Here is a 12,739-nt window from a genome sequence, read left to right as displayed (position 1 = left end):
AGATCAATTGAGGCCTTTGATCTATGGATGTTCGTGCGGTTTTATTTGATTCCAGGCGGCCTGTGCGACCGTGCACGGATGAGGCTGATTCGGCACAATTGCCTCATTCGGTCCCCGATGGTTAGAACTTAGGAGTAAGACTCGTCATTCATCCAGCATTGATCACGTAACAATATTCAATCGGTTGAGACTGTCCGTGTGTTAAAATGAAAGAAAGTTGGTCCCTGGCATTCAGAAGGCGCCAGCAACAGCAATTGAGAAGTTTAATGTACATATAATAATGGGTGAACATTGAGTCCTTGATGCATTCATAATATTTACAAACCCAGATCCCGTTTGAATCCAGGAAGATGGTGAGATGACAACTGCTCGTCTTTGTTCAAGACTGACGTCAAGATCGAGGCGTAGGTACTAGTATTGAAATCAACGGGGGCTTCACCCGTAAATCCGGGTATGGGGGCATCGGGATTGTTGATGGCGATCTCCCAAATGCGTTGGACACCCTCACAAAGTCCAGATTTCTGCTGCCACGAGAAGAACGCGTGTTCCAGAGTGCAAGTCACAGTCTTGAGCTCATCCCAGTAAGCTCTTTCGGCATCGTAGCCAAATCGTCTAGTCACATCTTCAGGCCATGCCCATAGTCGACCAGGTTTGCCATCCTTTCTCGAAGATTCTTCTAGGATGTTTCCTGCGGCATTGAACTTGGGATTGGAGGCATGCACGAAGAAGGCTCTTGGCGCCGGTGCCACGGAAGAATTCTTGACTCTCCATAGGCCTTGGCTTGTGAGGTTGTAGTCTTGGACAGGGTCTGTTTGCACCATGGCGGCGAAGCCCATTTTTCCAGTACGGACAGGTCGCTCCACGGTCGCCACGGGCTCGCTGACAGCGTAGAATGGCGCATTGACAGCGGCGGCTGCCTGGATAAATGTGTCCTTGTCTCCCTGGCCATATGCTCCCTGACCCAGTAGAGCCCAGTAGTAATCCGGACCATAATAGTTGTAGTATGTTGATAGGGAAAGTGTTAAGAAATGTTGTTGTTTAGAAACCAGCATTATCCCCGACTCGGTGGATTGTCTCGCTGTCATAGGAGGTTCAGGCTGAAGACTGATATTGAAATACAGAGGCGCAACTGTGTTGGCCCAGTAGTCCGGCCAGGTGACGAGGCCAGTTGATGTGAAGGGTTCAGAATCCAAAAGAGTCCCCGGTTCGTGAAGTGGAACACAGTCCGAATCCATCCAAATGAAGGTTTCGAATGATGAAAGCAACATTGCAAATGGCTTAATCTGGTAGCCCTTCAACTGTGGTATGTTTTTCTTTGGGAAATGTGCCTTTTCTATCATTTCTGCCAGAACAATACATTTTGCATTGAGTTTTGGCAGGACCACCTCGCAAATGTAAGGTTCGAATTCAGACCAATCGATGAGAAAAACCTCGACGGGTAATGTGCAGCCCGTTCGGCGGATCATTCGTAAAGATGTGACGAAGGTGGGGAAGTAATCGCCACCAGCAGATGAAATGATTCCTCGAGTGCCGCTGTTGTAGGGTAGCTTAGAGACGTCGAAATCCTGAATGGCAGCCACGAAATCCCGGTGGGCCTTGGCGAGCGGCTCTCGCATCTCATCTTCACGCACGATGTAATTTGGTCGAGGGGTATCATTCACGGCATCAAACTCAATGCCTCCAGTGTCTTCATCTACGCGTACATTGCGACATTGCGGGTTGTTCTCGTTGAGTTGTTTGAAAAGATGCTGTATGAAGTCCGCCTGGCGATCGGCGAGAGGTGTTGAATTTGGCGCGTGATATTCCGGTACAGAAATTGTCAAGTCGGATCCATTAGCGGTTGAATTTGTCCAAATCTCCTCAATTGAAGATTCCGAGGGCGAAGCCTGTGGTTCCGAATGGCTCTCCAAGCCGGGATTCAAATTGCTTGGCCAGCCATACCAAAAAAGATAAAAGTTGACAAGCAAAACAACAGTAAGAACAAAGACTACAGCTCGCCTGGAGATGCGAGATTTCGCGAAGGCCTCCATGGCTGAGTCTTTGACAAAGGGAACATTGGACACCAGCGTCGGGAATGCGGGCGTGAAGTGTTGTAGGTGATGACGACGCTTCTTACGATTGTGCCCTGGACCAACGCTCAGTGGGGCTTAGCTTGTTGATCTTTTAAGAAGGAACTTTCGTCCAATCGCCAAGCCTGGGCGCCTCTCGCCCCCAACAAGCCCTTGTGCTACTCCGTACCACCGGGAAGGAGACGATATCATTGGCTTCTACTCTGTTAAGGGCTCGCTTTAATTGGCATTAAACTATGTCTTGAATTACGGAGTAGCGATCGTCGATTGCCTCATACAGGGCCAAGGCTGAGCTTGGTACCAACCTAGAGTTGAAAAATTTGGAATAAGTACAATCTTGGAAGTCTTCTCTTTTGAGAAGTCGCGACGGCATGAAAATCAGGTCTCATCAAGCGATTTTCTAAACAGGCAGCAGCGGATGGATGAAAAGTAAGCGAAAATGTCGATCATGGCCCACGTGGGGAGAAATCGGAAATTCCGCGCCAAACCCCCACATGGGAAATCTTCAGGAACACGAAACAGTTGGGTATTTCTGTTACGGTCCGGTTCTCGTTATTAATCAAAATTATACCTGTATGTTTACGGAGATCATGTATGGGTTTTACACTAGGTCGAAAGCGGTGGCAGAACGTATCTATCATGCCTGGTTACTAATTTGCGGGGAATTTTGGTTCCATACACAAGTAACACAACATTGGAAAGCGGCTGGACTCGGCAAAGTGGATATAGTCCGCTATTTGATCAGCGAAAGAGCCGAAATATTACTGATGCAGATGCTCGTACAGCTATGGAGTGTGGACAAATTCGCTTTCAAAGTCAAGTCACGAAGGTATTTGTTAATTTACCATAGCCCATCTATTTAATTTTCATATAGGAATTTTTACCTTTTGAACTGATCTGAAAATTGAATGGATCGATGATATTACTAATAGTCATCAAATTTTCCTTCAACACAGAAAATTGGCGCCATTCGATAGATCAAGAGTGGTAAACTTCTAGAATGACTTTGGTGCTGTGCGCAGGAGGTGGCAAATTCAATCCCGCCCAAGGGAAATAACCTTTTGGTTGGCAGATGCTTCCCTTTGGTTCAAGAACATTCAGAATTTCTATTTCGATGGTTGAACCACGCTAGCTTTCTGCTGCTATAGAGAAGTGGTCTCTTATAAGTTAAGTTGACATCATGACTGTCGTTTGGCCGTATTCATTGTGGTGTGCTACCAGTGCAGCTTTTGAACTTATCCCGCTACATTCCATGGGTGAGTGTAATACCATGAGCTCATGTCGCGTGTCCAGAGGATAAGAGTACAGATTGTGACGATCTCGTTTTGACACCACGGATTCTTCCACCTACTGACTATCGAAATCATTGCACAGGGAGGTCATTGTGCCAGACATGGTGACAAATACCCACAATCCAACTATCGGGGATGCAATGAGGACTGAGAACCAACCTCCAAGGGATGCTGCAGCTCAGGGAGCCATCCATCCGGGGCCCCCGCCTGATGAAGCTCAATCGCACGTTACAACGAGATTCAAACACATCCTTGTCGAAAACGGACACGCCATTATCACAGGAACAGATGGGTCTTCACTCCAATCCTGCGAGGATGAGCCGATCCGAGTCCCGGGTGCTATTCAGAGCTTCGGTGTTATCATCGCATTACAAGAAAAACCTCCAGACCAGCTTATAGTTCGTGTGGTCAGTGAAAATTCCAGCGAACTTATGGGTTACTCTCCCACTCAAATGTTTGAGCTGCATAGCTTTTGTGATATCCTACAAGTGGACCAAGAAGAAACGCTTTTGTATCACATCAATTCCATTCGAGAGGATATACATGACCCATCCGTGGATGGTCCGGAGGTTTTCTCCCTGTCTGTTATCACAGGATGCGGGGGAATTTGTCGGTTTTGGTGCGCTGTACACATCAGCCAAACCCAAACAGACCTAATTATCTGCGAGCTTGAACTTGAAGACGATAATATCAATCCGCTAAATATCAGTGGAACCCAGACAAGCCCCGTCAGCGCTTCTAATGACTCCAGAGGTACTGAGGGGCCTATGGGCAGCAATATCGATCTTAGTCAGATACTCCGGACTTTTCGCAATGCCCGCCGAGGTAGGGGCGAAGCGGCAGCACTGGAGATGTTCGGTTCCTTGCCACGGATCCAAGAGCAATTCGGCTTAGCTGATGACCTAGATACCTTACTTCATGCTTCTGCGAGGCTGATCAAAAATCTGACTGGCTTTCACAAAGTCCTGATTTACCAGTTTGATAGCAGCTGGAACGGCCGGGTTGTTACTGAACTGGTTGACCCCCAAATGCGACTCTCTGTTGATCTATACCAAGACTTCCACTTCCCGGCGTCCGACATTCCCGCTCAAGCCCGCGAGCTATACAAGATCAACAAAGTTCGGCTACTTTATGATCGTGACAAAGTTACCTCACGGCTTGTATGTCGAAGCACAGAAGACTCACGAAGACCTTTAGATATGACACATGTATACCTACGTGCCATGTCACCCATTCACCTCCAATACCTTTCTAATATGCAAGTCCGGTCGTCAATGTCGATTAGCATTTATGGTTCTAAAGATCTATGGGGCCTGATATCATGCCATTCGTATGGAAATGAGGGGATGCGCGTCTCATTTCCAATTCGGAAGATGTGTTGCCTACTAGGCGATGTGGTTTCACGAAATATCAAACGTCTTTCTTCTGCATCTCAACTTCGTGCACGGAGATGGATCGAATCATTTCCCACCCAACCCAATATATCTAGTTCTATATTGGCCTCTTCAGAGTCCTTACTACGTTCTTTCGATGCACAGTACGGAGCTCTCTCGATTCACGAAGAAACAAAGATCTTTGGCGATATCAATGACAGTGATTCGCATGAGATACTTGCACTAGTGGGATTCCTCCGTATACGCCGATTAAGCTCTGTACTTGCATCTCACAACATCATTGAGGACTTTCCTGACCTACATTACCCTCCCGGCCTAAAGGCCATATCTGGGTTCCTCTATATGCCGTTATCTACCGATGGCCGCGACTCTCTTGTGTTCTTCCGTAAAGGCCAATTGTTGGAGATCAAATGGGGTGGCGATCCGCACTCCACTAAAAGCAAGGAGAACACACGGTATCTGGAGCCCCGTACCAGCTTCGCAGCATGGCGAGAGATGGTTCTGGGTAAATCTCGCGACTGGTCTGAGCCCGATATGGAAACAGCGGCCGTATTGTGCTTCGTTTACGGTAGATTCATCAAAGCAAGGCGCCAAAAAGACCATTCAATGCAAAGTTATCTGCTGCTGGCCGACGCTGCCCATGAGGTTCGTACACCTCTGGATTCAATCATCAACAATCTTGAAATTGCATTGGGTTGCGAAGCTCTTGATACGGAAACCCGTGAAAACCTGACAAAGTCACATGCTGCCAGCAAGTCTCTGGTCTATCTTGTCAACGATCTACTAGACCGGGCCAGCACGGGCAAACAACATGGCCTGTCCAATCTTCAAATGAGGGAGCTGTCTATTGACGATATAGGCACCCCTTGCAGCGTATTCAGCCCGGGTGTACATGCATGGTGCATCAATGTGGTTTACGAACCACCTTCACCCTTGAACTTCGATCCACGGGGATTTATTTTTATTGAATGGCAAAACTTTTCTCTCCAAGGTGAAAAAATGTAAGCTGCAATCCAACAACAATAATTCAGAGCTAATATCTATCTGTCAAGGAACGAGGTTCGTGGGGTTTGGGCGACAGTCGATAGCAACCGATTTCTTCCAACAAGCCAAAATTTCCCCGGGTTGCTACAAGACCCGATGGTGCTTGAAAAAACCAAAGACTCCGGAGTGATTGGTAGTTTGTATGTTGTCGGAGCGATGAAGTATGTCCCAGTAATTTCCCCATCATCTTTTCCACTGACCTTAATTCGTTCCAGTCAAAGCCAAACATCAACGAGCCTCTTGTCTTATATGTAGGTGACATTCTGAAAGATCTTATCAGTTGACTTTCTCCTAATTTTTAAAGGGCATTTTCGATACGCAAAGCATATGTGCTGGGCAAATTGAATCAGCCTGCGATTGAGGTTGTAGCAGACTGGAGAACAGTCCCGGGTAGTATTTTGAGAATATTCGGACCCTGAAAATGTCAAAAATAAAGGGGTGAGGGTGATGTACCTGACAGATGTGAATTCTGAGGAGAGTACTTACTAGGTATCAACCTACAGAATAAAAGTCGGAGAAAATGCGGCCATCTTTACGGTCGTATAAGCAAGCGGATGAAGTATATTGGGCCGGGCCATAAACACGTCGGCATTCTCGCTGTAATCAAACCCCCGAGATGACAAATATCAAAAATTCACGCGATCGTTTACCACCATCCTACAGATTTGCCGTGATTGTTTGAGAGATCGTAATTCAGAGCAAAATTTGAGCAGGCAAAATTTAATAGATAAATAGACACTGCTAAAACTCGCCATGACGGTTCAAAGAATTCATCCCACAACAAACATTCCAACAGCGCCGATCATCATAATAGCTTGTGGAATCAACTCAAGGATATCGGTTTCAAGATCGAAACACTCAACATGCCTTCAGCAAGTCGTTACGCAGATGCGCATACGGACCCCCAAGGCGCCGGTGATGCACGTCCAACTGCTCTCCAAATAATCAAGGATGAGGGCGTTGAAGGTAAGCTGGCTGGCAAAGTCATCGTCATTACTGGTGCCTCGTCGGGTATTGGTATCGAAACCGCCCGTGCCTTGTCAGCGACCGGAGCCACCCTTTTCCTTCCAGCTCGCAATCTAGAGAAGGCCAAAAAGAATCTGGCTGGGATTCTGGAGCCTGGAAGAGTCTCACTGGTTCCCCTGGATCTCGACTCATTCAAAAGTATCCGCGCTGGAGCTGAACAGGTCCTCTCTGCCTCGAAGGGACAGGTTAATCTCTTGGTCAACAGTGCCGGAATTATGGGTATCCCGGAGCGTAAGCTCACGGAGGATGGAATCGAAGCCCACTTCTCGGGTAACTACCTGGGCTTTTTCCTTCTTTTCCAGCTCTTAAAGCAGAGTCTGCTAGCCAGTGCGACTTCCGAATTTAGCTCCCGGGTTGTTATTGTATCTTCATCGGCCCACAGAGCTGCAAGTCTCCCGGCAAGCGAGGATTACAACTTTGAGGAGAGTGAATACAACAAAGAGGCTGCTTATAACAACGCCAAACTAGCAGCAGTGTATCTGGCCAACAGAATTGAGCATCTATATGGAAGCCAGGGGCTCCATGCAACCAGTCTTCATCCGGGAGCCATTAACACCGATATTTCTCGCAACTTACCCAAGGAGGCTCTGGACGCGATCATGACCAACCCCTACGTCCTTAAGATTCTCAAGTCTCCCGCTCAGGGTGCTGCAACGACTGTATTGGCGGCCGTGGGTAAGGAATGGGAGAACAAGGGTGGAAAGTATCTCGAAGATGTCAAAGAAGCGAACCGTGGCGAGGACGATGGTCAGACTTTTGGTGTTGGATGGGTCAAGCAAACCTACGACCCGACGGAAGAGAGTCGTGTCTGGAAGGACTCCTTCAAGCTCGTTGGATTGCAAGAGTAGTAATGCTTGGGTACTTCGTTATCGGGGACCATATGGCTGTTTTCAGACATCGACATGGCCTGGTTCCGTTTGCGCAGGTCAGAACCTGGAATTGGACCATCCGGGTCCTAGCTTTCAATTTCCCATTTTCCACACTCAAGGCAGGAACCTGGAGCGCATAATCTTGCGTAGTAATTTCCTGTTTTGGCTGGACAAGATGATGGTTCATTCTTCTATGTTTCTGTTAATTTTACCTACTTTGGTTTCGACTTCAACTAGACTTCGAATGTATCTTCCTTCAAAGTGTATGAAATTATATAAAATTCCATCGTTCGTATGTTAGTTATTTCCGCTACAATTGTAATTTTGTCTATTGGATGTAGGACAGTCTACCTACGAGTCTTGTCTTTTGAGAAGTCGCAATGACAGTTTGAAAATTTTGTCATCAAACAACTCTACAAATAGGCAGAGCAAATGGATGAAAAGTACTACTAGTAGTAACTGAAAATGTTATCAGATTCACCACGCACGCGGCACGCGCGACACATCGTGACCCACGGCGCGCCAATCCCCTCATGTCAAATCTTCTCTCGTTCTTCTTTTCCGTTTCCGAAGAGAAACCCAGGAAATAATTCCAAGGTTGAATCAAGCTGAAACGCAAAAATGCCTCCGATCGACTACTCGAAATGGGACAATATCGATACCGATTCCGAACCGGAATTCCCCCCGCCTCAGGCACCAAAGCCAGCCCCCAAACCAGCCAATAAGCCAGCTCCCGCCCCAGCTCAAGCTACCCCAGCCGCGTCCCCCTCCGACAAAAAGACAGTCAAGGCTGTAACTGCCAAGTGTACTGGTGAAGGCGGCCCCGGATGGTCTGCGATTACCATTCCCTCTGACCACCCCATCTTCCAAAATGAAGTGCCTCCCGTGCCCGCCTTACTCGATTTACCCGTTGTTATTCACCGCGTCGGATCGCGTTCAAATGGACAACACAACTACCTCGATAACCAGCCCATCACTTACATCAACATTGAGGCAGATTCGGGGTTTGCACCCCCGAAGTGGCAGTCGGGCATCGGCACTGTGATCATTGCCCGCAAAGACAAGAAGGATCTCTCACCGGAGCATTACGAGGCGATCTGGATGTACTGTGACTACATCCTCGACTGGTTTGGTGAGGGACCTACGCCAACTCATCTTTACACCCGCCAGAAGTTTGAGCAGTGGTTTAGGGGCTACAAGCTGAGAGCCGTTTCGATGGGCCGTGAGGAGTGGAACTCCGTGACGCCGCTGTACTGAGCCCAGAGCTCTACAGCTTCATCTACCAGCGAGGAGACTGGGATATTTGTGCTTCAGTGAAAATTTCCAGGGCTACTTAGCACTGGTGGATGGCTTGCAAAGATATGTGTCGCCAAGACTGCACCATGGGTGGACAAGAACCGCGGCTGTGTTGCAGCCTTGACCGCATGTATCTTTCTAGGATTGCGCTACTTTCCATCTACTTACCGGTTTCGGGATATTTCTTTTGGTCCCTCAATTCAACCGACTACTACCGGTCCGAGCACGAATACATGATCATGTTCAAGGTGCGTTGCAAAGCTGAATAGACTTTGTATGTATGTCACCTACATTTATGATGATCAGGTACTTAGTGATGAAAACCAGGGTAGTCGTGTTTCATGTGTCCGATTTCTGTTTCTCATTCTGATATAGTAAAAAGTTGCGGTATTGTAATGGATTCGGAACCTAGTCTCTTAGGCAGGTACATTCGACATTGAAAACACAACATTTGAATTCCGCAATAAACTAGGAGGAATATCTATCAGAACGGAGTGGAGGCGCAGTCGCGATATGCGTTAATGAAGTCTCTGATAGGGGATATTTATCTTTGCAAACGAAAGATTTACCCCTGTCTGAGCAGCACTTGAGTGAGAGCATGGGCGGAACAGGTCAACTGGTACTCAAATCGGAATCTGCATATATGGGTTCGAATTTGGCGATCTCGAATATTGGGCTGATAAGACTCGCCGCCCGTCAAATACAAACCCTGGAACTCCACACTAGTTAGTAACTAAGTGGTGATTCGAAACTTAATATCCATGAGAAAAATTCGCATGCAGGGACCTGCCTAGTGCCAAAAAAAAAGAACATTGTCATGTTGAACCCACCCGATCCGGGATATATCGGCTCAGTGGGGCAGCTCTGCCCCCCTTGGCTGCTAGGCCGATTTGTTTGGTTTTTTGAATGTGACTCATGAGAACGCGCTCATACCAAGAATACCAAGCAAATGGACTGAAGAACTTCTTTTGGTCGTTTGGAAAGAGGGAGTGGGTTTACCACTCGACCACAGGTGCTAGTCGTATGTAAAGGCCTCTGAATGTTGTCTTTTGACCCAACTCTTGAATAAACTGAAATTTTTTCAACATGTCATGTACTCCATACACAGTGAACTCAGTCTTCCTGCGGTATTGAAATGTCGCAACTTGATTAGCCTTCCAACTTCAACCGATACGAATGTTTGAGTGCTCGGTCCCCAATTACGTATTTTGCGGGTCCGGAATCCGGATCGGATCTGATAATTTTCACCCACCGATGTCGCAATCTGATAAGATTCCTAAACTCATTTACCGTACCAGAAATTCCGGACTCCGCAATAATAATCCAGTATATTATTAGCCAAGGATCTCCCCAATGGATCCAACTCCGTATTTTTCTCCTTTCTCTTTTGCCTTTCCCCCTTTGCTTCGGCGGTCATCTCCCATATTTCGTCTGCCCCTTTATTCAGCTCCATATAAATAACCTAAAATGCCTTCTAATGATGGCGTGCGGGCTGTTGCTCGGTCTTTTCGGGTGCTCGTCATCGGTGGCTCCTATGGTGGTCTTGCTGCTGCGTTGAACCTGAGTGACTTGGCGCGGGGTCGAGTATGTCGCTTCGACTCCAACCCGGATGCTAAGCCTCCTTCACACCGGATCCCTCTCAAGATTACTATCGTGGATGAGCGAGATGGATATTGTATGTGTCACCCAGCATTTTGGTCCAATATACCTGGTGGTAACTGTTCTGACGGAATAATCTAGTCCATTTAATTGGATCGCCCAAGTCTCTTGCGTGTGAGAAATTCGCCGCAGAGTCGTGGACCCGCTTTAAGGATATCCCGGCGCTGAAATCCCCGGATTTCAGGTTTATCCAGGGCAGTGTCAGCAAGGTTGATAGCGCAGCCAAGGTTGCTCACATCGTGGATTCAGAGACCAAGCAAAGTCGAACAGAAAAGTATGATTATTTGATCGCCGCATCGGGTTTGCGCAGGATCTTCCCCGTTGCGCCTCAGTCTCTGCAGAGGGATGAGTTCCTGGCAGAGGCGAAGAAGCATGTAGAGAATGTACGCAATGCTAGTCAGGGCATTGTGGTTATCGGTGGAGGTATGCATTCCAAAGACCGTACGCAATTTTGGGTACGGTTCGCTGATTCGCAAATTAGGTGCGGTCGGGATCGAGATGGCAGCCGAGTTGAAGATCCTGTATCCAGAGCAGAAAATCACACTCATTCATTCCCGAGCTCGATTGCTATCGTCTGAGGACCTGCCCGACGACTTCGCCGAGCGCGCGCTCTCGATTCTTCGGGAGGAGAATGTAGACGTGATTTTAGGACACCGCGTCATTGAAACAACTGCCGTGGACTCGGGCGTGAAGCGCGTTTGGCGCTTGACTTTGGCAGATGGCCAGCAACTTACGACTGGGCTTGTGCTGAGTGCCGTCTCACAACCGGTAGCTACATCGACATATCTGGCGCCGGAAGCACTGAATGATAAGGGGCTAATCAAGATTCATCCATCGTGAGTTCCCCATGTCTTTCTTCTAGTAAATCATCTAACAAGCTGGCAGCCTTCAATTTTCAGGAGATATTCCTAATGCAGAGCATCATCTCGCGGTCGGCGATCTTGCAGCGTGGTCGGGTATCAAGCGCTGTGGCGGCGCGATGCACATGGGCCAGTATGCAGCCAACAACATCCACCAGCACATGTTGGCCGAATGCACAGGCGAGAAACCTGCTTACATGACCTTGAGCCCCTTCCCAAACGTAATTGGATTGGCTCTTGGCAAGAAGTGTGCAACCTACAGTGTAGATGAAGGCACCAAATATGGAGAAGACCTCATGGATGTCATGTTTGGGAAAGACATGGCCAACAGTAGTAAGTACTACATACATGCCCTTTCCAAATCGTGACAAGTGATCGCAGTGGCTAAACAAGATCAGTCTGTCGAAATTATATGCGCCTCAACGACTCTCCACTGGCATGATGCAGTGTGCTTTTACCACCTCTTTCTGTACTTATACACCTTTCCCCTGCGTCAAGGCGAAGAGCGACTTCGACTTAATTTGAGATCCCGGTTTTCTTCTCAAGTAGCACAATTGAAAATAAATGCCACAAATCACACGCGCCTCAAATGACTCTCGTCCAACGCGGAGTATTTCGGGGTGGGCATATGCCGTCGCAGACAGTGTTCCTGCCAACACGACAAGCATAACGAGGTATTGTGTCCATGGCGATCATAGGCGCCCGGTAGAAATCGCCGACATGAAAGACATATAACAAACAGTTGTCCCTGAATCGCGACCTGAGCACCAGGGCCATACCGGGCCATACCCTCGCGCGGCTTCAACCCACACTCAAGGCAGAATCGCTTGTCGCTGTCGGCACCCGATCGGCTTCGTCGGCGTCTTAGCATGCGATCGGCAAATTTATTCGCCGGTCGCAGGCGTAGGCAGTAGCGGCAGGCGTAGATATCCTGGTGGCGAGCCCATTCGGTTGTTTCGGCTCGTAGGAGCTGCTCGTGGGAAGGAGGAGGGAGCTGGTCGAAAAGATACCCGCAGGTTAATCTCAGCTTGAGGACATCGTGAATCGGTAGGAATTCAGTTATCAATACAAGTAGCTCAGGTGGGAGATTGAGGAAGTGACGCATGGGGTGGGTAACATTAAGGAAGATGAGCTTGAAGCTACGGGAGCGGGGTCCACTCGCGTTGTTGGGTCTCGACTCTCTCTATGAATTCAGAATCATCTAAGCGGGGCAGGGCGGCTCTAGCTCTA

At 48.1% G+C, this 12,739-nt stretch overlaps 6 protein-coding genes across 6 annotated transcripts; 4 read left to right on the top strand and 2 right to left on the bottom strand.

Moving 5' to 3' along the window:
* Positions 1–317: 317 nt before the first annotated feature.
* N7466_008308 (nucleotide-diphospho-sugar transferase) lies at positions 318–2,030 on the bottom strand (the record flags this gene model as incomplete). The annotated part of the gene is made up of 1 exon (XM_057167697.1): positions 318–2,030. One exon carries the CDS (start codon positions 2,028–2,030, stop codon positions 318–320), a length of 1,713 nt encoding a protein of 570 aa, XP_057018328.1.
* Positions 2,031–3,462: 1,432 nt separating this feature from the next.
* N7466_008307 (CheY-like superfamily) lies at positions 3,463–5,760 on the top strand (the record flags this gene model as incomplete). The annotated part of the gene is made up of 1 exon (XM_057167696.1): positions 3,463–5,760. The coding sequence occupies one exon, from the start codon at positions 3,463–3,465 to the stop codon at positions 5,758–5,760; it is 2,298 nt and encodes a 765-aa protein (XP_057018327.1).
* Positions 5,761–6,662: 902 nt separating this feature from the next.
* N7466_008306 (putative short-chain dehydrogenase/reductase) lies at positions 6,663–7,673 on the top strand (the record flags this gene model as incomplete). The annotated part of the gene is made up of 1 exon (XM_057167695.1): positions 6,663–7,673. One exon carries the CDS (start codon positions 6,663–6,665, stop codon positions 7,671–7,673), a length of 1,011 nt encoding a protein of 336 aa, XP_057018326.1.
* A 642-nt stretch (positions 7,674–8,315) lies between these two features.
* N7466_008305 (uncharacterized protein) lies at positions 8,316–8,951 on the top strand (the record flags this gene model as incomplete). The annotated part of the gene is made up of 1 exon (XM_057167694.1): positions 8,316–8,951. One exon carries the CDS (start codon positions 8,316–8,318, stop codon positions 8,949–8,951), a length of 636 nt encoding a protein of 211 aa, XP_057018325.1.
* A 1,506-nt stretch (positions 8,952–10,457) lies between these two features.
* N7466_008304 (putative pyridine nucleotide-disulfide oxidoreductase AMID-like) lies at positions 10,458–11,951 on the top strand (the record flags this gene model as incomplete). The annotated part of the gene is made up of 5 exons (XM_057167693.1): positions 10,458–10,665; positions 10,731–11,072; positions 11,131–11,485; positions 11,535–11,842; positions 11,908–11,951. 5 exons carry the CDS (start codon positions 10,458–10,460, stop codon positions 11,949–11,951), a joined length of 1,257 nt encoding a protein of 418 aa, XP_057018324.1.
* Positions 11,952–12,083: 132 nt separating this feature from the next.
* Positions 12,084–12,614, bottom strand: N7466_008303 (F-box domain protein; the record flags this gene model as incomplete). The annotated part of the gene is made up of 1 exon (XM_057167692.1): positions 12,084–12,614. One exon carries the CDS (start codon positions 12,612–12,614, stop codon positions 12,084–12,086), a length of 531 nt encoding a protein of 176 aa, XP_057018323.1.
* Between the last annotated feature and the right edge of the window lie 125 nt (positions 12,615–12,739).

This window comes from Penicillium verhagenii (genome assembly GCF_028828195.1).
Source record: "Penicillium verhagenii strain IBT 33310 chromosome Unknown utg000008l_segment0_segment0, whole genome shotgun sequence".
Lineage (NCBI taxonomy): Eukaryota > Fungi > Ascomycota > Eurotiomycetes > Eurotiales > Aspergillaceae > Penicillium > Penicillium verhagenii.
The sequence above is the reverse complement of the archived record's forward strand: the minus strand, read 5'-3'. Positions and strand labels throughout refer to the sequence as shown.